Source organism: Pelobates fuscus, chromosome 7 (assembly GCF_036172605.1).
Source record: "Pelobates fuscus isolate aPelFus1 chromosome 7, aPelFus1.pri, whole genome shotgun sequence".
NCBI lineage: Eukaryota > Metazoa > Chordata > Amphibia > Anura > Pelobatidae > Pelobates > Pelobates fuscus.
The window spans coordinates 86,512,256-86,538,097 of NC_086323.1; the positions used below are offsets into that span (position 1 = coordinate 86,512,256).

The following is a 25,842-nucleotide window of genomic DNA, read 5'->3' on the forward strand; positions in this document are numbered from 1 at the left end:
ACTGTTTTTGCGATGTTGTACATTTGCGACCAGGCATCTTTTTACACTTTTGTGGTGTTTGTGTTTAGCTGTAATTCGCCACTCTCTCATTTACTGTTCCCATACAAATTATATATTGTTTTTTTCAGGACAAAATGGGCTTTCTTTACATACCATTATTTATATAATCTCATGTAATTTAATTTTAAAAAAATGAAAAAATATGATGAAAAATTTTAAAACATACGTTTTTTGACTTTTATGTGAAAAATCTTTTACTCATCTACAAAAGTGAATGAAAAAAAACTGCTAAATGGATTCAAAATGTTGTCCTGAGTTTAAAAATACCCAGTGTTTACATGCTTTTTGCTATTTTTTTGCATGTTATAGGGCTATGAGTACAAGTAGGATATTGCGGTTTCAAAACATACATTTTTAAAATGTATCAATAGTGACATTGTAACACTATTATCTGTCATAAATCTCTGAATACCACCCCACATGTACATATTTTTTTTAAAGTAGACAACCCAAGGTATTCAATATGGGGTATGTCCAGACTTTTTTAGTAGCCACTTAGTCGCAAACACTTGCCAAAGTTAGCGTTCATATTTGTTTGTGTGTAAAAAATTAAATTGAACGCTAATTTTGGCCAGTGTTTGTGACTAAGTGGTTACTAAAAAAGACTGGACATACACCATTTGCAATACATTGGGTTGTCTTCTTTTGCAAATGGTATGCCATCATGGGGGTAATTCTCATTCCTCGGCTACCATACGCTTTCAAAGGCAACGTAACCAACCTGGCCATTTTCAATGTAAAAATATTTGACCCTGTAACTTTCAAAAACGCTATAAAACCTGTACATGGGGGGTACTGTTATTCTCAGGAGACTTTGCTGAACACAAATATTAGTGTTTCAAAACTGGAAAATGTATCACAACAATTATATCATCAGTAAGAGTGCTGTTTGTGTGTGAAAAATTAAAAAAAAAAGTCACTTTCACTGACAATATCATCGCTGTGATATGATTTACTGTTTTGAATCACTAATATTTGTGTTCAGCGAAGTCTCCCGAGTAAAACAGTACCCCCCCATGTACAGGTTTTAGGGTGTCGTAGAACGTTACAGGGTAAAATACAGTGCTAACAAATTAAATTCCCTGGACTTTCGACCTGGGTTGGCAGGCCGGTCCCTTAAATTGCAATCAATAAAATTATTAATTATGTAAAAATATTACATAAATATACACGTAGAATTTCAATATATATGCATATTTATATATTTGAAGTCTACGAGTATATTTATATAATTATTTATGTAATTTTGTATATGGACATATGTATAGTTCGTATTCTTTTTATTTATTTATATATACATAGATATATATACAATTTCATTCTAAGTGTATTTTGATATAAATATATATTAATATCAAAATACAGTTAGAATAAAATTTCATATAGATATATAATTTTTTTAATTATTATTTCTACATTTTTTAATTTAATTTAAATTACTTATTTGTATTTTATAATATATATATATACAATATATATAGTTATTATATATATTATCTATATACACGTGTATTTTTAAATTAATATATGTACATATCAATATAAAAATACACTTAGTATGACATTATATATATATATACATATATGATATATTGACGTATATTGTGTATATATATATATATATATATATATATATATATATATATATATATATATATATATATATATGTGTGTGTATATATATATATATATATTATTTTTATTTATTAACTTTAACCTTTGGGTTTTTTTTTTCTTTGATTTTAGACTAGCAGGGAGACTGCCTGTCAGCACAGACAGTCCCCCTGCAGGCAGACACATGGACACCTATTGTTACCATGTGGTCGCCTAATCTGCCATGGGGAGACTGTCTGAGCTGCAGGCAGTCTCCCCACACCGGGACCAACGCCGATCGCCGCCGGGGGAACGACGGCGATCGGGTAAGTAACTAAGACCGTTAGCACGGTTCAGGACCGGTCGGCAATGCAAAAATGCCGATGACGGTCCTGAACCGTCCTCGGTCCTTAAGGGGTTAAAGAAACACTATAGGGTCAGGAACACAAACATGTATTCCTAGCCCTATAGTGCTAAACCCACCATTTAGCTGGCTTGTCCCCCTCCCACTTAGCCCCCTTAAATGCAATTAAAACGCTCCTTATTTCCAGCGCTGCGCGGGTCTCACGGCACTGGGCCCCGCCTCCTTGGTGACATCAGAATTGCAGATTTTTAGCCAATCCAATGCTTTCCCCATGAGCATTTTTGGATAAAATGAGCAAGGGGGCAGGGCCAGATGCCATTTTTGCCAATCAGCACCTCCTCATAGAGATTCATTGAATCATAAGGAAAATTCAACGTCCCCATGCAGTGCGTGGAGACTCTGAATGGCAGTGCTGCCTACTGTGCAGCACTACCCCAGGATACACCTCCAGTGGCCTTTTACATTTTATTTTTTTTCTCCACTTCTTGGTGGTTATCCTTCATTAAAATAGTTTACATTGGAGCGTCTGCAACCTTTATATGTTCGATCTTAAACCGCCAATTTTAAGCACGTTGCTTGATTCAGTTTTCACACTGATTGGTTTCAGCCAATGGAGCTCTGGAGACCTAATGGAAGTTCCTACTGAGGAACTTAATGCTCTCAGGAAATTGCAGTGGTGGCTGGGAGCGGCACCCAGTGGACCCCAGAATAAAAAAAATTACAGTTTAAAAATGGTTTGACTCCTGCCATTTTATATTTGAAACATTCTATATTTTAAATTTTGTGTTGTATTCTCATTATTGTATTTTGTTTAAACTGAAATGCAGTTTAGTTATAAATTAGAACGATCTTTTAATGACCAATTTTTAAAATACTATATACATTGATGGTCAATTTTTAATGTAATATTAGTGTCCTTCAACCCCTGCTTTTGTCAATAAATCCTCCATGTGCAGCAATTACAGCTTTGGCATCTAGAAAGTCAAAGGTCTACAATTTGGTGAGGTAATTTGAAGATATTTCACCTCATGCTTCCTGAAGCACCTCCCACAAGTTGGATTGACTTGATGGGTACTTCTTACGTACCATATGGTCAAGCTGCTCCCACAATAGTTTAAGAGGTTTGAGATCTGGTAACTGTGCTGGCCACTAGATTAAAGACAAAATGGCAACTAACTGCTTTTTTCCTAAATCGTTCTTGCATAGTGTGAACTTATGCTTTGGGTCGTTACCCTGTGGATAGAGCTTAATTGGAGCCAATTTACTTCTACAACAGGACATGTCATGGCGTTGCTACAGCATTATTTCTTCAAAGTCCCTCTTACCCTGTAATAATCTCTCACTTTGCCACCAGCAGTGTACATCCAGACCATCACGTTGCCTCCAGCATCTTTTCATTCGGTCTGTGTCTTACGAATGTTCTTTGTGATTCAAACACATCAAACTTAGATTTGTCCAAGATCAATTTTCCCCCATTTTTTCTCTGTCCAGAGTCTGTTTTCTTTGTCAGTCTTAACATTTTCTTTTTATTGGCATGTTGAAGATATGGCCAATTTTGTTTGTTTTCCCTGCAACTCTGCCTAGAAGGAAAGAATCTAGGAGTTTCCTCTTAACTGTTTACGTTAAGACTGGTGTCACTTTTTATGAAGCTGCCAGTTGAGGAACTGTGAGACCTCTTTTTATCAAACTGGAAATGATAATGTATTTGTCCTTTTGCTGCCTTGTGCAAATTCTTACGTACCAGGGCCTCCTACTACTTTCTGTTCTGGTTAGAGCCAGCTTGCACTATTTATTGAAGGGAGTTTTACAAAGCATTGTATGAGATCTTTAGTTGTTGGCATTTTCTTGCATGAAGTAGCCTTCATTTCTTACAACAAGAATAGACTGAGTTTCAGAAAAAAGGCCATCTTGATCTTGTAATCAAACCCACAATCGCTGATGCCCTTTTATTATGCACCCTGTTCCAAATTATTATGCAAATGATATTTTTCTCATTTACCTAAATAATTGATGTAAATAAGTCAGCATAATTCTCATGTTATCAACTATTAAGAGTACAATTCAAATTTTATTGAACAAACCTCCTAATGATAACAGTATTTTTAAAAAAACATAAACTTACAATGCACTGTTCCAAATTATTACGCACAGTAAGTTTCAAAACACTTTATAGGTTGTAAAGAACTGAAAATTGTCATTTGTTGGTGCATTGTCATGCATGAAGATGATTTTATTACGGAAAGCATAGTTCTTCCTTCTGTACCAGGGAAGAAAGTGGTCTGTCAGAAACTCCACATACTTTGCAGAGGTCATCTTTACACCTTCAAGGACCCTAAAGGGGCCGACCAGATCTCTTCCCATGATTCCGGCCCAAAACATGACTCCACCACCGCCTTGCTGATGTTGCAGCCTTGTTGGAACAGGGTGGCTGTCCACCAACCATCCACTACTCCATCCATCTGGACCATCCAGGGTTGCACGGCACTCATCAGTTAACAGGACTGTTTGAAAATTAGTCTTCATGTATTTTTCTGCCCAATGCAGCTAATTCTGCTTGTGAGCATTGGTTAGTGGTGGCCAACTAGAAGTTTTATGCACAGTTGCAAGACTCTGGAGGACTCTACACCTTGATGTCCGTGGGACTCCAGAGGCCCCAGCAGCTTCAAATATCTGTTTGCTGCTAAGTAATGGTATTTTAGCAGTTGCTCTCTTGATCCGATGCATGGATCTGGCAGAAATCTTCCTCAATGTGCCTTTATCTGCAAAAAAACCCGTCTGTGCTCTGAATCAGCCAAAATCTCTTAATAGTGCGATGATCAGGCTTAAGTTTTCGTGAAATATCTTGTGTTTTCATACCTCGTCCAAGGCATTGAACTATTTCATTCTTTTCGGCAGCAGAGAGATCCCTTTTCTTCCCCATATTGCATGAAAATGGTGCTCTGCTTAATAATGTGGAACACCCTCCTTTAGTAGTTTTTCCTTAAATTGGGCTCACCTGGCAATCTAATTATCACAGGTGTCCGAGATTGTTTTCAGTGATCAAAAGAGCCCTGAGACACAATGCCATTCATTAGTTAAACTGAAAATCAAAATATTTAATCTCTGACGCCGATCACCCATAACGAGACCATCGGGGGAGGACTCCACCCCCCCCCCCCCCCCCGGAGCGTGGCCGATCCCAAGTACCGGTATACATATATACCCATACGTAGAGTTCTGACGAATGGGAACCTGCAAGATTTCACGTCATTCCTGGGAGGGAGACCACGGACCCCTCTCCTCCTGCTCAGATACTTACAACTAAAGCATTTCTGCGACACCTTAACGCATAAAGATCGCTTACATAGAGACCTCACGTGGTTTGAAAATCTCTGCGATCAAGGTGCGCCAATTGAACATGCTATATCAGTGTTCTATCAACACCTGATGATGGGGAATATACCAACAGCCATCACGTTTAAGAGCCAATGGGAAGACCAACTGGGTAGACCGCTGACGAACCAGCAATGGTGTGGCATCACAAGAGTTCCATGTGCTCCTCATACCAGGAGATGAACTATAAACTGCTCTCCCTATGGTACAGAACACCTTCCTTACTGCACCGCATCTTCCCGTCGATCCCCCCGGTGTGCTGGAGGTGCCTGGAGGAACGCGGCACGGTGTTGCACATTTGGTGGGAATGTAAAGACATCGTCCCGTACTGGAGAACGATCAGAGATACGGTGACACATATCTTGGGAGATATACCGGAATGGAATGCGGAACTGGCACTATTGCACATCTCGTCACAACCCATAACGTCATATTAGAAATCTATACTGCGACACCTGTTCAACGCGGCTAAAGCTAATATACCAGCTCTCTGGAAAAAACGTGACATACCCACTAAAAAGGAATGGATCCGCAGGGTGGAGGATATTCAGAGAGCGGAAGAAACACATGCCTTTCTATTAGGTAGAGGAACCAGACACACGGAAATGTGGACACCATGGCTCCTGTACATCGCCCGCTACCGGCGGGAGGGGGATACCACTGTTGCCAGGACGGGGACAGTAGGGGACGCACGCCCCACTTAATCTTCTTCTTAACCCTTACGCCTTTACTACCCTTCAATACTCTTGACCCCCTCCTTACCCTCTCTGGCTGGATCACCAAAACACGGGGAAACGGGTTACGGATTCATAAAGACTCTAAGCAGGATCATTACATGTCACACAATATATAAGGAAGACCTACACGACCACACCAATAGAGGAGAAAGGGGCCTGACGAAAAGACAGGGACACCCACCAGATACCACGGTACCTGAGGCGTCCCAGGACCGGGAACCCGGGCACCTGGGAAGTCGAATGGAACACACACAATTCAGCGTACTCTAGATAAACGTACCCCCCCCCCCCCCATGCGTTCACACACAATGTAAGGCATCCACCTTAGATCGTTTGAGATGATCTCACACATAGCGACCGATATAGAGATGGCACACCTTGGGGACAATGTATTAAGACCTAAGCAACGCTCGAGCTCTGTCGTACGTAATTCTAGTGGTGATAGCACCCATATAAACACACAAAGCGGCAACCCGCTGACCCACACGAAATAGTTAGTACGTAACAGGGCACTAACGTATGATCCCTAATTTAGAAGGTAACTGCGTCCTATGCCTCCTCATGGGGACGTAACCGGACTTACGAACCCTACCCCTGAATAGGTATGCTAGCCGTTGATCCTATGTTCCATACACTGTGAATGTCTCCTATTGAAGTACTTCCTGTTTATCTTGTTGATTTATGTACGTTATGCTAATCGTCTGGATCTGCGCATCCATCAATGCTTTTTCATACTCTACGAACGTTGTTTTAGAGGCCTGCGAGCCTCACACTCTGATTTCTACAATTCTACCTCTCAATAAAAAGAGATTTATAAAAAAAATTATAATTTGGAACAGGGTGTAAATTATAAACTCGGATTAGCAAACACACTTGCCATTGGAGCACAGAACAGATGGTGTCTGATAATGGGCCTCTGTACACCTATGTGTGTATTGCATTAAAAATCCATTGTTTCCAGCTTTAGTAATTTTCAATATTAACAATGTTCACACTGTATTTCTGATTAGCTTGATGTTCTTTTAATGAACAGAAAATCTGCTTTTCTTTCCAAAAAAGATAATTTTCAAAACTTTTCTACACTCTTGTACATTAAAAATAAATTTTTATCATTCAATTTTTCTTCTAGGGTTTTTGGTACCAGCATGGTGGAAGAGTATGAAGAAATAGTTGACTCACAGTACCAATCTGAGCGCCCTGACCTTTACGATGAGGATGAAGGTAGCCTATTTTGTTACTTTTGCTTTTCAGTGCAGTAAAATTATCTTGGATTTATTTAGTAACCGTTAAAGGGACACTCCAGACCTCTAAGACACTTTACCTTGCCAAAAATCTTTGTCTGAAAAGTTAGTTTTTTAAAATGCATTTATTTTCTATTTTGCAGATTTTAATAGAAATTTAAAATTTTATAAGTAAATCTGGTTATACCTCCTGGCTTTCAAGCAGACAACAAGTCCTGTTACTTAAAGGGACCTTAGTCACCAGAACAACTACAGCTTATTGTAGTTTTTCTGGGGAGTATAGTCAGTCACTGCAGGCTTTTTTGCAGTAAACACACTGTCTTTTCAGAGAAAAGGCAGTGTTTATTTTACGGCCTTGGGACATCTCCAGTGGCCACTCCTCAGATGACTACTAGAAGTGCTTCCTGGGACGCAGCACTGCTGTTCAGCGTCTCTGCGCTCTTCATGGAGATGCTGAAACCCCAATGAAAAAAAATGCATTATTAAATAAAAGCACTTTATTTGGGGTATATCTATTTAATAATTGTATTTTCTATTTATATTTGGGCACTGGAGTGTCCCTTTAAGCTGAAAACTTGAATTGGAAATTTAGACTTAAAGGGACACTATAGTAACCAAAATCACTACAGTGTCATGTAGTGGTTTTGGTGTCTATAGCATGTGCCTGCAGTGTTAGCACTGTAAGCACTGCCTTTTCAAAGAAAAGGGCAGTGTTTACATTGCTGATTAGTAACACCTGCAGTGGCATTCACTTAAATGGTCACTAGAGGTGCATCCTAGTCCAGTGCAGCACAGTTTTCAGTACTGGCTTTCAGTGTCTCCACACTTCGCATGGAGACATTGAATGTTCCCCTAATTCAATGCATCTCTATGAGGAGCTGCAGATTGGCACATTATTAGCCTCCTATGGGAAAGCATTGGATTGGCTGTTATCATAAAGATCGATGATCTCAGCCATGCCATGTAGGCGGGATGAAACCTGCATGGTATGATCGGAAAGTTGAGCTAAATCATCTTTACTGCAAAGAGGGGTGACCGGTAACCTAAACAGCCACTTCAGAACTACTGTGTCAGGAATACATAGTTGTGTTCCTGACACTACAGTGTTTCTTTAAATGGCATATCTGGATTTTTTATTTTTTTCTTGCCTAAAATTGCCTATATTTTTGATTTGGATTTGCCTTTGTTTATAGTCTGGTAAATTAATTGAAATAGATATTATGTATACATATTTGAAGGGGGTGTAGTGTTCTGCTTGGTTTTTGCTTGTTTTATCTTTATTCACAAAATTTCTTAATTCACATGCTACTAAACAAACATGACAAATGGTGCTTTATTCACCTTCCTAAAGGTTTTAAAGGGATTCTATAGGCACCCAGACCAGTTTCTCATTGACGTGGTCTGGATGTCTTGTGCCCCTTGGTTTTAACCCTGTAGTTGAAAACAATCTGCAGGAATGGCAGTTTTCTTTCCAGGGTTAACCTGCCCTAGTGGCCCACTCCTCCCTTCCTATGAGAAGGCACTGGTTTGGCTGAAATAATCGATCGCTATGAACTCAGCCAAGGACACGGGACCAGCTGTGGACAAAGCAACATGACTTGGGTTGCAAGGTAAGGTAACATTCGAGGAGTAAACGTTTAACTCTCACGGCAGGCTGAACAGGGCTCTAATTGGTGACAAGGGCACTCTACGTGTAAGAGTACACATTTGTATTCCTTACGCTATAGTGTTCCTTTCACTAACTATTCTCCCACCGCTTGTCAAATTATTTAGATTTAATAGAATGTTTGTAATTCTTCCAGCATCATCTTAGTCATCCTCGTGAGTTCTCACTTTTCTGAATGAAAACAAAATCTGTTTTTTTTTTTTTTGTTTTTTTGTTTTTAATTTCTAGATTACCCAATTGATTTCAATAGAGATGATAAAGCATCTAAAAATCTGCTTGGATCTGCGACAAGTAAGTGTGAAGGAGTTATCTGATGAGCAATTGTAGGACGAGCAGGAGGAAAATAAACCTCTCACAGACCTATTGGTATACTTTTTTGTTGTTGTTGTTAGAAGCTTTAAAATGCGCCTGTTCTGCAACAAAATACACATGACTGGGGAGCATTTTAAAGAACATAACATCTCTACATGCTAAAATATGTATGGACTATATAGCTTTTCAGTTTTAAGATTATATGCATAGTAATTATATGCATCTTTTCTGGGTGGTTTAATGAAGCCATTTCTGTGCTCTCCAGTAATGCCTAGCTTAACCCGTTAAGGACCAAACTTCTGGAATAAAAGGGAATCTTGACCTGTCACACATGTCATCTGTCCTTAACCCCTTAAGGACCAAGCTTCTGGAATAAAAAGGAATCATGACATGTCACACATGTCATGTGTCCTTAAGAGGTTAAGGGGTTAAAGTCCAAGAAAACAATGTGCATTGTATTATTTGAAATACCTTTGTTATAGGACGTGGACAAATGCAAGTATTTTCACTGCACACTTTTTGAGTCCAAGTGTGCATTTGATTACTTGCCATCGTCGTCATAAATGTTGTCCACAGATTTGGTTGAATTGAAAATAAGATTTATAGTCATAATTTAAACAATAATACACTATCTCCCTTTGCCTTTGTGATGCTTGCTGCTGTTCTTTGCTACGTTGGCTCTTGCGTTGTTGCTCTGAGCTAAGCGGCTGAATGTCATCTGTTGTGTTAAATGGCTCCGTTTATTATTGCTCAGTGAATGGACTCCTTTCTGCCTTCATGTCCATCTTCCCCTTCAAAATGAGTTTACATAGACTATCACAAGCAACTAGTATTTCATATAAATGCTTTTGTTTCAATTAAAAAAATCTTTTAAAATTTTAAAAAGGGCATTTTTTAATTTGTGGCAAAGGCAAATAATAAAAAATATGGATACAATTGCATCTGTTATTTTATTTTTTTATGAAGCTTATTTTTATTTTAGTCACAAATATTTCAGGTTTTCTTCTCATGCAAAGTTTAGGCTCATATTCCACTGTACACGGATTTTATGCGTTTTGCATTCTGTTGCAGTGCTCACAATTCTGAATTTAAAGTACAATAGTGCAATTTAACCTATTGTATAAATGTGTGTGACCAGTGTTTTTGTTTTTATTTTAGCTCCCTACAGTGGTGAAATAGAAAATTATTAATTTAAAAATATATATTTTGGTGAAATTATTTGAATAGTCTTAAACCAGTGTTGTGTCGATGGCAATGCGTGTATGCTAGAAGAAAATAGCTTGTTCACATTTGTGCTAATCAGACCAATTTTATTTACTGCACTTAACTGCTTTTTCCAAATGGGGGGTTAAAATAAACCAAAAAAAGAAAATTAAAAATCTATTGTCTGCACGTTCGTAACTTGGACGTTACAAGTCAGTGCAAATGAGAGTTCTTTTCAATGCTAAATAAGTTACTAGATGGCTTCTTTTCCAACAATTTGTGGCAGGATCATGGAAATGACTGCAGATAAAATAATGTGTGCTTGTGTTCCCCTGCATTCTCTTCAGATGCCATTCTTAGCATGGTGAATAATCTTGCTGCTAATATGCTGGGTGCGAATACTGAGGAAGGAATCACTGAAGGGAAAGGTAGCACCTCTATAATATTTTATAATTAAATTCTAGTACCCTGAGAATAGGAATGAAGAAAGAAACAGCCTTGTTTTACTTGAAAGGGGATATGTATTCATTTTAGACTAATAGGGTTATTCACTGAAGTGAGAATTCAAGGTGAATTTCCAATTTAAGGCCAAAATAGCAAAACTGGGAGAATGTGTCCAGTTTGGCACTTTTGTCCTTAAATTTGAACTTTACTTTGAATTCACCTTGAATTCTCACTTTAGTGAATAACCCCGTATGTTTCTATAGTTGATTTGTGTAGGGCATACAATTAAACGGTTATGTTCTTTCCCACCTTCAAATCAAAGGTAAAACAGAAGGTATTTTTTTTTTATTCTTAATAGCTTATTGGCAGAGAAGCTTGTGTGCTGCACTGCTTTTAAATTGCCTGATCCATATAATTTATAAATGTACAATAGTTTGGCATCAATAAATTCTATGAAATTTCTCAGGACAGTCAGCCAGCTGAAAAGCCACAATTCTAGATTTGTTATTCCCTTCAGAAGTGCCGGCTAGGGAGCTTCCATAGCAAACACAGCACAGGCGCTATGGTTGCAATGGGAGGAGAGCAGAGGGACATACCGTGGGAAGTCAGTCAATGCCTCAACATGTCTCCGCATTGACTGAAAGCTGGAAGAAAATGTATTTATTTTAAAGGTTTTTCTCCTAATCTATACATTTGCTAGCAAAACTGCTCAATCTAACGAGAATAGGTTGTTTGGGACATAACAGGTGCCCTTTAAGAGTTTATTTATTCATTATTCTTATTCAGCGCGTATCATATTATTGGATATCCAAATCTACCTTATTCTTTCAGGTTTTTCCATATATCTTTAAAACTTATGTTTATCAAATGAAGTTTCTTTAAAAAAAAAAAAAAAAAATGAGTATCTAAAAACTACTCTATTTTCCCTCTCCTATTACCCTAGAGGAGGAATCTGACTCGCAGTCCCATGTAGGTGGTTTTATAATAACCAACTACAGTTACTAAAATGCAATCATTGCATGTGCCATTTCCTGTTTATCTACTAATGATCAAAGCAAGAAAAAAGTAAATGACTCTTCCTTGCCCCACCATCTAGTGATGCCAAGTACTTTGCAAGATGAAATAAGTATCTTTTTCTAGATTCCAGCATAATATTGGGATCTAGTTAGCAGATTATGATATTTTCTATAAAGGTTTTATTTATAATCTAAACTGGTAACATCTATTTTTTTTTCTTCTCAATATAGTGTTTAGCAGAAACTTTAAAAAAAATTTTTTAAACCTTTCTGTTTTGCCACACGTTTAATTAGCCATGCAAAGTTATAATAATCGCAAGCAGCAGATGCTATGATTCTGATCTGTGCTTGGTTACTTTTAAGCCTTTATTCAGAGTTTCTGATTGAAAATGTCCACAGCAGGGCTGTATTGCTGTCATGCCATGTCTGTAAGCCTTCCCAGTGAAAGGCTGTGTGGTCATTCTAATAATGTTCCCAATTGCTGAAAGTATTGCTATTTTTGCTTTGGTATGTAGCTTCTTGTATGTCCATAGAAATAAGCAAGTTGTTCGGTCTGTGTTAGTGACCGTGATGAATGTAAAGTCTGAAATGGTTTTCTCATCCTCATGTCCAGTACTGAATGGTAGCAAATCTAAAAATGTGACAGCTGAAATTCCAGAAGAAGGTACAGCAAAACCACCAGAACAAACACCATCTCCATCCCCAACGTAAGTACTCTTATTATTTGCAATGCCCTGTATTGTACGTTTGCTGTGTCTGTTGCGTCAGAATTTATTGAGAAACCCATGCAATAAGAGAATCAGGTATTTGTAAGAGAGAAGCCAGTTGTTATGATTAAAGGGATACTCTAGGCACTGTAAACAACTTTAGCTTAATGAAGCTGTTTTAGTGTATTGATCATGCCCATGCAGTTCTGCTCGGGTTTCTGCCACTTAGGATTTAAAACAATTTTGTTTCTGTTTATTGCGTCCTAGTCACGCCTTTGATTGACACAGCCTACATGAAAAAAATTTAAAAACACTGTAATGTGACATCGGACTGAAAATAAACCTTTGGATTAAAAAAAATAAATACATTTATCTCCTGCTCTGTAAATTGAACTTCAAAGTAAACGGTAATGGGAAAAAAATGACTTGCTTTAATTCTCTTCCATATTCATTAAATACACCATATCTCATAAAAAAGCATGTTGTATCCAGTGTAGAAAAATTAAGTTTTACACACTTTTCATCCATTCCAACACCGCTTTGTGCGTTACTCTTTGTGTAACATCCAGCTACTGGATGTCCTCTCCTCCGCCTGCAGTCTTGCAATTTTCTTTGATTTGCCCTGCTTTGGATATATCCCTAGTCTCTGTAAATCTTGTCAGTGATGTCTGCATGCTCGCTTTGGAATGGAGTAATGTAGCGTCACTCCGTTCCTATAATACCTAGCCGTGGCTAGGCAGTTTCCATGTGCTGCAGTTCCTATGGGTTGAGAGCTGAGGGACCTCCTGTGGGAGACCTTTTCTGCTCTCCCTTGTCAGTCAATGCCTTGGCACACCAAGGTATTGACTGATATCTAGGAGAATTTATACATTTTCTAGATAATAATGAGCATACGTTATTTGGGATGTGACAGGTGCCCTTTAATCACACACAGGAATGTCCTGCAGGCTCTAGCAAGCTATTAACAGAGCAGGAGATATGAAAATCTTAGCCAAGCAGATTGTGCAATAGATTTTAATTAGATATATTTTTACAGGAAATGTGTAGAGAGACATGCAAGAGACCCGTGACTAGGGCTGAATAAACAAAGGGATTTAACTCCAAAATGGCAGACTATTGAGCAGTTGCATTGCAGGGGAATAATCTGCAAGCTAAATTTGTTTTGGTGCTTAGTGTCCTTGTAGCTACAATTTTTTTATTTGGTTGTCTTGATTTACATTCCAACTTACTCAAGCAGTACAAGACATCCAGAATGCAACTTTAAATTTACTTATTAGTACAACAATTCCGTCTCTCTCTCTCAAGTGACTAATCAAATGTGTGCAGTCTTGGCATAAAACAGTAATCTGTCAAAAATACTTTTACTCCTCCAACAGCAGGACCTAATTAAGGAACCTTGACAAATATTGGTCAAATGTCACTTTTGTTTTATATATTGATGTTATGGCAAATGGTTTTCTGAAATGTGTGGGTCAAGAGTAGGTAACATACTGATAGCACACCAGTTAAGACACCTACTGCCTTTCTTATCAACCATCAAGACAACAAAAATATTATGTATGTATGTGGCTCTGTTGAACTTATTTCCACTTGCTTTTTTAGGGCATTCAGTTTAGTTATATCATGTTCTTGATTATGAAAATGCTATATGTTGAATAAATATTTGCACTAAAATGTAGATTCTGTGGGTCTTTTACAGATTGGAAACCGAGAATTTCCCTTCTTCTTCAGTATCTGTTGCTGAGCTGGAGACTCCAAAAGAGAATCCGATCGTTCAGTTGGTAGAGGATGAGGAGGAAGAGCAGCCTCTTCAGTCAACTGTAATTCTTTTAGAAAAAGGTGATCAAGAGGATGAAAAGACTGCTTGGTTTGAACAAGAGACTCAGATTTACTGCAATGACTTTACAGCTATCTGCTGCATTTCAAGTTTCTCAGAATACATTTTTAAGTGGTGTTCGGCTATTGTGGCTATTCACAGACAACGCAGTAAAACAGTGGAGTGCAAGAGAAGAGGAGATGGTAAATCTCAGTCCACTCAGTTACCTGTAGCAAGCACAACTATTATCAGTTCTTTACATGTAACAACCGTTTCAGAATCATCTGATACCAAAATGGCAGAAATGGCAACAACTGAGTTTATTTTGGTTTATCCTGATGGCAGTTTACCATCAAGTACGTTGGATAAAGAAGTTGAATCAATTGACTTGGAACCTAGCCACACAGAGGCAGTGTCTCAGTCTGTTATTTTGCATCTAACATCAGATGTGACATCTACACCCACTACACCAGTTTTGGAAGCCACCAAAATAGATGCAGGCTCCACGGCCAACCTACTTTCTACTGAGGTCTTACAAACTCAAGTTAAGGAAGTTAAAACAAGCGAAGCCTTGGTTTATGCGGAAAAGCCAACTGTAAGTTTGGAGACAAATATTTTGACAAACTTACCTGAAATCCCTGTTAAAGACGATATTGACTACACTAACATTATTAAAGCAACCGAGACTATCCCACCGCCAGAAACAAACACTTTACCGGTGGATCGAGAAATTGAAGAAACACAAAAACCTGTAATAACACAAACTATCGAGAGTCCACCTGCTGTAGATAAAAAAGAAGAGGAGCAAACTTCAGATGATGTGACAATCACTGGTAGTCTGCCCAGGGCTACTACAGATTTCTATGCTGAGCTACAAAATTCTACTGATTTGGGCTACACAAATGGGAACCAAGTACATGGTTCCAACCAAAAAGAATCTGTTTTTATGCGTCTCAATAATCGCATTAAAGCTCTGGAAGTAAATATGTCTCTTAGTAGCCGTTACTTAGAAGAACTTAGTCAAAGGTGAGTCTGTGCATCCGCCTTTCAAAAATGACACTGTTTCACTTTATATAGAACAGTTCATCTATACTCCCATTCAAAATGCTTGTACGTGTATGGATAAAATATTCAATACATTTATGTATTTATATTGTAGACCGAGAGGTGTAAAGTACAGTAATGCTATCCAGTGATCTTCACCTACAACTGGTCACATGCCACTATTCTTGTGGCCTTGCACCAATACACATAGCATTCTGCAATGAGCATTGTGGGATTTCAGCATGTGCTCATGCATTAAGTTGCACAAGCTTTTGAATTAAACCTCAGGTTTGTACAACTTTAAGCAGTAAGTTGTTGATTTCACTAGCACAATGAACAGTTACACTTGGGTGACGTGGATATCCTTCAAACCTTTCACATACGATCACTTTTGCTCTTTATTCCTGTAATTGTGGGCCTTGTTCAAACAAGTTTACAACCTAGAAACACCGTAGGATTGTGCCACAAAGCAGAAATACTGGTCTTTAATGTGTGTTTTATATTGTACTTATTAGGTGCTATAATGTGCTAATGATTAGTTTATGTGAGGAATCCTATATGCACACTTAAAGGGATACTTATAGCATCAAAACCATTACAGGGTGTCCAATTTATGGCAGCAATGGTAGACCAATGGTGAGCTAACCTGCCCCCAACAACAGTCCCAAATTGAGATAGACGAATATGGAATGTGAACTAGAAAACTGCTGCAGAATGGTAGTACTGGGAACCAAGAACCAGCTGCTCTATTTTAGGGTTAATAATGGATAGGCCATAATGGCATGTCTATTGTATTTAAAAATATAAAAAATCATTTTTACTATATTTTAAGGTACCGGAAACAAATGGAAGAAATGCAGAGAGCATTTAACAAGACTATATTAAAGCTTCAAAATACTTCTAGAATTGCTGAAGAGCAGGTAACAAACAAACTTTTCCTTTATTGATATAAAAGATGTTTAATCCATGGTTTAATAAGTTTCACAATCTTATCGGCACCATTTATGTAAATGGTATAATCTGTAATTACAGTTTAGGAGTGATATTTAACACAGTCTGATTACCTGTTACCAAGCCAATTTCTACAGCATTATAAACCTCTATGATATGCCTTTTCGCTTCTGTGGGTTTCTCATGCCCAGGTATATAGTATACTTGTCTTCTCCTCTAAGCTACGAGTGCATGGTATATTAACCGTGATCCTAGGGGGATCCTCCTATCCGTATATTTACTTTGTGCCAAATAGGCAAAAAGGGGTTTTCCAGTCTTTGGAATCATGATGAAATATGCTTACCTTATTTCATGAGACATAAAATATTTCATATATGTAAGATCATATATTTTGGCCATTATGTGTGAGAGAATATATTGAAATATTTTGTAATAGTAATATGAGAACCCGTTAAAGCCAGGTGCATTATTTGCAAATGATTTAATCACGTTTTCCACTTCTTTTGTTAAAATAGATGCTATAAAAATATCCAGCTTTTCAGCTTAGGATGTTGGGTTAGTGATAGTAATGCTCTTATTTCTTCATCTTGTGATATATTTATCTATTGATTGGTTGTCACTCAAATTGTACACATTTGCAAAGTTCTCAAATTCTCTGAGAAGCATCTGGTTGGACCTTGAGTGGGCACTGATGATGTCTGATGGCGTGGAATTCAACGAGGGGAGCTTCATGCAGCATATAATTCAAATAGGCAATCCCTATGAATAACAATTGAAACACCTTTACATTTAGAATTGGCCACTGCAGAAACAAAAATAATGAATATTGAGGATGATGTCTAAAAGAGTATTAGAAGTTCTGTTTATATAGTCAAATAACAAGAACACATTTGCCCCCATGAAAATGTATGTTTCATGTCCCATTCTTACAAGTGAATGTTAAAAATGAAATAAATTTCTTCTTTTATGCATTGCCATTTAGGATCAGAGGCAGACAGATTCCATCCAATTACTACAAGCACAGTTAATGAATATGACACAACTGGTTTCAAATCTTTCGGCAACGGTAGATGAATTAAAAAGAGAGGTATGTCTTCTTCTTGACTTTGATTTGGCTAGATTCTTTGCGTGAATTCTGCATGCGGATCATTAAAACCTCATAGAAGAATATTCCACTTGACTTATAGATATGTTTTAAATTAAAGATGTCACACTTGACTTTATCTACACTCTAGTTTTACAATAAACTATATAATTTAGAGAAAGTAAATAGTGACATCTGCCATCTTCTGGCTATACAAAGCTTCATGACCACAGCAAATATTTAGCTTTTATTTTACCAAATTGAAAACTGAATATGCTAAACTTTAAAGGTTATTATAACCCTTTTCAATAAGTTTACTTTTTTTATTTATTTTTAAATACAACGTGCCCTAGTGGGCATAAGTTATTAGGTCTCACCGACCCTTTGAAATAAATTAAAAGCTTACCTGAAATCCAGTGCCGGGCAAAACCTCCTTTCTGAATTTCGCTCCCTGTGTGAGGTCACAGCCTCCCTCTCTGTAGTCCAATCAGTAGCATCCCATCACTGCCTGCAAGGAATAGAGTTTTGGACTGCCAAATGGGTGTAACTTGCATCTGGCACAAAAGTGTTAATATCTCTTTGCAGCATTTTAAGCCGAAATGTAGCCCATACAAATACTACCGCTATCTAAAGGCATAATGGGAGGAGTAACTCTAACGTACAGCAAATAGAAAATCCGTTCGTGTCCATGAAGAAGAACATGTTCTAAAGCATACATGAAAACTAGTGCAATGGAGCTTGGTGGAGGATTGCTAACATCTGCAATAATTAATTCTAGATTTCTGAAACCTATTCCTTTTGTAATTTTACCTTAAAAGTCGTTTTGTATATTTAGGTAAGTGCTGTCATTCTTCGGCACACTCTAAATATCGAGGTTTACTGTTATCTCAGAGAATGGTAGAACATTTGAAAACAATTTTATTGTTTTTTTTTTGTCTGTTTACTAAAGGCAGATCATTAAATGCGCTTAGAGAAATATGTTCACAGAATTAAACTGCTTTCTACTTGTATAGTACTGTACAGTCACTCAAATAGACAGCGGTGGGCTGAGTACCTAAATGCATGTCTTGTAGCTGTCAGACATCGCTACTAGTCACAATATGAAGGCAATGTTGAAATGTATGCTTTCTATGCATATATAAGTAAAAATGTGTATTCAGACCCATTAATTGTTTAGATATTTTTTACTGTTTTATTTTCCTTACCCCTTAATGACAAAGCAAGCCAGAATCCTTTTTTTTTTATTATTTTTTATTTTTTTTTTATAATTGCATTGCAAATATATTAAGCAGAAAAACAGATATCCCATTGAAACAGGTATTCAGTAATTGAAGCACGTTTCACAATGATTACAGCCTCAAGTCTTTTTTTACTATACTGCGACAAGCTTTGCACGCCTGGATTTTGGTAGTTTTTGCCATTCATCTCTGCAGACCCTATCAAGTTTTGCCAGGTTGGATGGGGACTGTCGGTAGACAGCCATTTTCAAGTCTTTTCAGAGATGTTCGATTTGAAGTTAAATCCAGACTCTTGTTGGACTACTGAAGGACATTGAGTTGTCCTTAAGCCAGCCACTCTTGCATTAACTTGGTTGTGAACATAGGGGTCACTGTCCTGTTGAAATGTGAACTTTCAGCGCAGTTTGACATCCTGAGTACACTGGACCAGGTTTTCATTAAGAATATCTTGGCAATTTGCTGCATTTAGCTTTACCTTAACCCTGAGCAGTCTCTCATTCCCTGGCTCTACAAACACCACCAAGGCAGGATGCTACCATCACAATGTTTTGCCGCTGGGATGCACAGGTGATGAGTGGTACCTTGTATCGTCCAGACATGACGCTTTAAATTGAAGCCATACTGTTCAATCTTCATTTCATTTGACCAGATTTCTTGTTTCTCACAGTCTTAAAGTTACATGCAGGCTTTCATTTGTCTTGCATTGAAGAGCGGTTTCCTTCTGCACAGCCTGCCATAAAGGCTGGATTGGTGAAGTGTTGCAGTGATGTTTGTTCTTCTGCAACTTTTTCCCAGAGTGACTAACATATTCTTGTTCATGTATCTTACCAAGGTCCTTCTCCTCCCCCAGTTGCTCAATTTGGCATGATAGCCAGCAATAGCTGCTGATCATGCATTGAAGAATTATGGTGGCCACTCTGCTCTTGGGAACCTCAATCAGCTGGATTGTTTTTACTTCATTTTACTTGTGCCTCGACACAATCCTGAACTCTGCAGGCAGTTTCTTTGACCTCATGGTTTGGTTTTTGCTCTGATATGCATTTATACATTTATAGCTATGACCTTCTATCGACCAAGTGTGCCTTTCCAAATCCTATCCAATCAGTTGAATTTGCCACAGCTGGACTCCAGTCAAATTGTAGTAATGTCTCAAAGATGATCTATAGAAGAAGAGCATTTTTACATAATGTTAAAAATGTGAAACTAAATTAAAACGTCTGAATATTTCCTGAATGAACTGTATGTTTGTGTACGTGAATTTCTCTCTCTCGATCCATCCATCCATCCATCCATCCAAAAAGCAGCACGCTGGGGATTTCTTGACAGAAAAATTACAATATACAGTTTGTTGGATTAATGTTTCATTTTGACTATACAAACTTTATTTAGGGTCTGAAGAAAGTTTGCATTGTCAAACTGAAACTTTGATCCAATAAGCTGCATAGTCTTGTTTTTCTGTCAAGAAGTCCCAAGAGTACCATTTGTAGAAGTGGATCATCTGCTTAACATTGCATTTGACCTAAAACTAAAAAGAACAAAGCAATAAAATTAACCATTTATACATAATGAAAACATGCTTTATAACTATGATTTTTTCCTTGTGTTACAGGTGTCTGATCGACAGAGCTATCTAGTAGTGTCTCTGGTTTTGTGCATTATCTTGGGGTTGTTGGTTTGCCTGCAGCGCTGTAGAAATACATTTCACTTCAATGAAGAGTACCTTTCCAAAATACCTAAAAGCAATAACTACCCCAGTCCAAAACGGTAAGGACCTTTTCTACAAGATAAACAATGTTGTAATTATTATAAGTGAATTCAGGTTAAACACAATTTTCCCACAGTTACTTTTGTTTGTTTCAATACAAATCCAAAGAATGCTTTTAATTTAACAGCGTGGTTGACAACTGAATTGAAATGTTGCATCATTTAATCTGTTTTGTATAACTATTGATCCCTTTTATCTAAATGGTCAATTAATGCCAAATCATGCTTTGCACTTAGTAAAGAATGTTTTCTAATAGGCTATAGAAGGGGTTTACGTCACTGTCAACCAAAGTGATGATGGACCTGCACGCATTACTTCTAGTAGTGTTTGGTAATATACCTATGATTAGCAACATGTTTTAAACACTGAATACGTGCTTCTTATTTATACCACTGTTATATATCAGTGGCTGTGCAGATCTCGCTCTTACAGTCAGCAGAGGCCACTCTGTGATATCACATCCTGATGACTGTTCTCTGTAAAATTGAGATTCTTCTGTTTTACTACCATATGCATGGCACTTACTTAAGTGTTTTCTGTGTACATATAATATATATTGTACCACATAATCCCTTGGTTTAACTTTTTTTTTTTTATCATGCTACTGGCAAAGTGGGTTTCTGAGCTAAACTTTCGTAATCGGATATGCATTGAGTGTGCATATATATACTTTTGCTTTCACTTAAAAGGTTTTGGGTATAGGACAGAGCTTACGAATTGTGGAAAGCCATTAAAAACCGGTTGCCCAGAAGGCAGGCAGTAAAAGAAACCATGAATCTGTTTACTGTTGATTTATTGGTGCATTGCACGTGCACCTGAAGGAGATTATTAAAAGCGAAAGGAAGTGTAATTATTTGTGCAGTGGTGTAAAGTTATCTGTAGTTGAAGGAAGATGTGGTTTGCTTCTTTCTCTTTAATATTTTTTGTTCTGATTCCCCCTGTGCACACAGATTAGTCCTTTGATCTATGAGGGAATCTTTTGCCATGGCATAGCAGGATGTTGGTTGAGATACTTGGCTAGCAGTTTTAGATAAGAGAGTTGAGGAACTAGATGTTGTTACCGTATATACTCGAGTATAAGCCGACCCGAATATAAGCCGAGGCCCCTAATTTTACCCCAAAAAACTGGGAAAACTTATTGACTCGAGTATAAGACTAGGGTGGGAAATGCAGCAGCTACTGGTACATTTCTAAATAAAATTAGATCCTAAAAAAATTATATTAATTGAATATTTATTTACAGTGTGTGTATATAATGAATGCAGTGTGTGCGTATGAATGCAGTGTGTGTATATGAATGCAGTGTGTGCGTATGAGTGCAGTGCGTGTATGAGTGCAGTGCGTGTATGAGTGCAGTGCGTGTGTATGAGTGCAGTGTGAGTGCAGTGTGTGTGCGTATGAGTGCAGTGTGTGTGTATATATTAATTGAATATTTATTTCCAGTGTGTGTATATAATGAGTGCAGTGCGTGTATGAGTGCAGTGTGTGTATATGAATAAAGTGTCAGTGTGTGTTTGTGTATGTGTTGGTGGGCATTTTGATATATTATTAATTATTTTATTAATTTTATTTTTTATTTTTTAATATTATTATATATTTTTTATTATTATTATTTATTATTTAATGGAATTATTATTATTATTATTATTTTCGTCCCCCCTCCCTGCTTGATACATAGCAGGGAGGGGGGCTCCTTCCCTGGTGGTCCAGTGTCATTGGTAGTTCAGTGGGGGGAGAGGGGGGCTGGCAGAGCTGTACTTACCTGTCCTGCAGCTCCTGTCAGCTCTCTCCTCCTCCGCGCGGTCTGTGCAGCTCCCTCTGTCAGCTCCCAGTGTAAGTCTCGCGAGAGACTTTTTTAAACGAGCCTGTGTGAGTCACATCCAGGGGAAGTATGGCTCGCATAAATAAAGTGGTTTTGTGCGACTGAGAATTGACCAGTGAGACAGAAGGACCATGATCTGTGCTAAAAATAAAAAATAAACCACTTCATACAGCTAAAGTTGTTTTGATGTTGAGTGTCTAATGGAGTATCTGCTTTGTAAGTTGTAAAGATGTCTTCATTTCTCTACCACTAGAAGGTTCTAGGTGATCTGCAGAATTAGGGAGGATCACTAGGCTTTCATCCCTTCAGCTAGTATGTTTGTGGTCACTAACAGCGCTATTTACTAAAGTGAGAATTCAGGACATGTATAAAGTGAATATAAAGTTTAAGGTTAAGACAGCCAATTTGAGCAACTCTGGCCTTGTATTTGAAATTCACTCTAAATTCTCACGTTAGTAAATAACCCTTTAGGTTCTGAGTCAAGTTGTGGACGAAGCATACATAATTCACATCTCTAAAACACAGCCCAGTTCAGTAAACCATGAACTTTGTTGTGTTTAAACAGATAGCCATAGTATGGCTGCTGTCCGTTTCTGAGCAATTCTTATCATCCTATATGATGATATAGACTGCTCCTATAATCCCCTGCTGGACAGGAAGATTGTGGGTTAAGATCAGTCCCTATGCACTAAAATGAGACTGTTTGCCTGCAAGTGCAAACAGACCCGTTACTTGTTTTGTTTTTTAAGAAAAGCCCTTTGGGAAATATATTTGTAATGCATTAAAATAGTCAAATTGTATTACACAATCCCATTTAATATATAGAATATATAGAAATTATTGCTGCCTTCTGTTTTTATGCAAGTGCGTTAGCAGTCCTTTGTTTAAAACGTGGCTGTTAAATAATCCCAGATTATTTCAAGCCGAGAGAACAAACTTGTTATCAAAGCCTACAAGTAAAAGGGGCTTTTCAGGGAGATAATTTCTGGCCCTAATCCTGATATACATTTCATTCATGTGACTTCCACTTAGAAAATGAAAAAATACACTGTCTTTTGTTAATTTTCAAGTCCACCCCAACATGTTTAAATATCCATATTTTGAGTATGGCATTGTTTGTTCTGCTTGATATGTACATCATTAAAATGCATTGTTTTTTTGTTTAGCTGCTTCTCTTCTTATGATGATATGAATCTTAAACGGAGAACCACTCTTCCCTTGATTCGTTCTCAGTCTTTTCAGCTGTCCAGTAAAGAGGGTATGTTTTATGTACACTTCAAACGAGCACTACAATTCATAACTGTATAAATAATTTCATATGTATATCAAAATATTATGTATCTCCTTTATGCAGACAAGCAGTGTAAAATGTAAATGCATCCTAGTTACTTTACTTATTCAGTCTGTTTTAAAAGTACACAGAGGTAGAAGGCCAGCATGATGGGAAAATTCCGTTGTGTGTCCTGAAGGTGTTGATTAAAAAAAAAAATCTACTAAACCTATTTTTTCTCTTATGAAATATTTTGTAGACTGGACAATAACGTTAACTACTAATATAGTTACATAGCTGAAAAGAGACTTGCGTCCATCAAGTTCAGCCTTCCTGATATTATAATATTTAGAATTTTAACATACTAATAATGCTCCCTTGTGCATACTATATATTTGCAGGTTTACATAACTAAGTTGTCTCCTTTTATTTTCATACTCAGCACTAAATAGAAATTGGTCATCGCTAGTCAGGAAACGTAAAGTGAGCACGAAGGAAAGAGAGGCACACAAACCAAAGCCAGAAGACCGTATCTGTGAGGCAGAACTTTATCCGCATAGAGCAGAATTTTTTATATAGGCTTTTTTCTAACAGTTGAAACAAGTTTTATTGTGACATGCAATCTCTGGAATCATAGGCATTTAAAGCCCACACTATGAGACTGGGACATCATATGAGAATGTTTCCAATTCTTCTTTATTCATCCAAAATATTTGTCTGAGTAAGTCGTATTCAGCCACACAAATTTAATTAAAAAAATAGATAAATCACCAAGTTAACAGTGTTTTTTTAATGTATTTAATTTTAATTATTTATTTATTTTTGTTCCTTCAAATCAACTCTTCAAGGTTATGACGGTTTCCTCACTTGATCACTGATGGATCAGCATATCTGTCTTGTGGCTTACATGGTCGAAAAATATGCTGATGTAACACCTGTGTTCTTGTATGGAAATGCTGATCATGCACTCAAAACACAGTTTAGGGGCTTAAAACACAAAGCTTCTGCATAGATAATTATCTTCCAGTACTGTAATATTTAATCCTATGTTTATCCTATGGTTTATTTTAATTTATTTTTTTTATTTTTTTTACAATATGTTTAACTTTTTTTTAATATTTTTTTTTATTTTTTTTACATCTGTTTAGTGGATCTTGATGACTTGTACATTGTTGAACCGTTGAAATTTTCTCCAGAGAAAAAGGTACGTTTCTTACAGGTATGGTTGCAAGCACCATAGTTTATATAATCTTACTAGGCAGTTGTAAAATAAAAGTAGTAATAGATTATCTGTAGACTACCTGTTTGCTGGTGTAGAAATCTACAGTCATGTACCGTATATACTCGAGTATAAGCAGAGTTTTTCAGCACATTTTTTGTGCTGAAAAACCCCAACTCGGCTTATAATCGAGTCAATGTCTGTATTATGGCAATTTACATTGCCATAATACAGACTGGGGGCTGGCAGCGAGCGCTTACCTCTCCTGCAGCTCCTGTCAGCTCCCTTCTCCTCCGCGCCGGTCCTTTTCAGTACCTCTGTCAGCTCCCAGTGTAAGTCTCGCGAGAGCCGAGGGGTCCTAGTGCGGCTCTCGCGAGACTTACAGTGTGAGCTGACAGAAGAGCTGCACGGACCGGTGCGGAGGAGAAGGGAGCTGACAGGAGCTGCAGGAGAGGTAAGTGCGCTCTGCCAGCCCCCTCCCCCCTCCCCCCCCCCCCCCGAACTGCCAATGCCACTGGACCACCAGGGAAGGAGAGCCCCCCTCCCTACCATGTATCAAGCATGGAGGGGAGACGAAAAATATAATAAAAATATGAATAATAATAATATAAATAATAATATAACAAAAAAATTAAAATAATAATAAAAAAAATTACAAATGCCCACCCCCCACCAAGGCTCTGCATCACACTGCACTCATACTCATACACACACACTGCACTCATACTCATACACACACACTGCACTCATACACACACACACTGCACTCATACACACACACACTGCACTCATACACACACACACTGCACTCATACACACACACACTGCACTCATACACACACACACTGCACTCATACACACACACTGCACTCATACACACACACTGCACTCATACACACACACACTGCACTCATACAC

The 25,842-nt window shown here is 37.6% G+C and overlaps 1 protein-coding gene across 4 annotated transcripts in view; it reads left to right on the plus strand.

The window, feature by feature from the left end:
* SUCO (SUN domain containing ossification factor) overlaps nucleotides 1–25,842 on the plus strand; it is a 93,527-nt gene that overhangs the window by 62,802 nt on the left and 4,883 nt on the right. For 3 of the 4 annotated variants that reach the window (XM_063426175.1, XM_063426176.1, XM_063426179.1), the window contains 10 exons: nucleotides 7,256–7,347; nucleotides 9,262–9,324; nucleotides 10,896–10,976; nucleotides 12,622–12,715; nucleotides 14,415–15,557; nucleotides 16,408–16,495; nucleotides 17,509–17,613; nucleotides 20,458–20,612; nucleotides 23,602–23,693; nucleotides 24,854–24,909. In XM_063426175.1, coding sequence (XP_063282245.1) covers nucleotides 7,256–7,347; nucleotides 9,262–9,324; nucleotides 10,896–10,976; nucleotides 12,622–12,715; nucleotides 14,415–15,557; nucleotides 16,408–16,495; nucleotides 17,509–17,613; nucleotides 20,458–20,612; nucleotides 23,602–23,693; nucleotides 24,854–24,909 — 1,969 coding nt within the window. The remainder of the gene's footprint in view (nucleotides 1–7,255; nucleotides 7,348–9,261; nucleotides 9,325–10,895; nucleotides 10,977–12,621; nucleotides 12,716–14,414; nucleotides 15,558–16,407; nucleotides 16,496–17,508; nucleotides 17,614–20,457; nucleotides 20,613–23,601; nucleotides 23,694–24,853; nucleotides 24,910–25,842) is intronic. The other variant, XM_063426177.1, reaches the window with a different exon arrangement.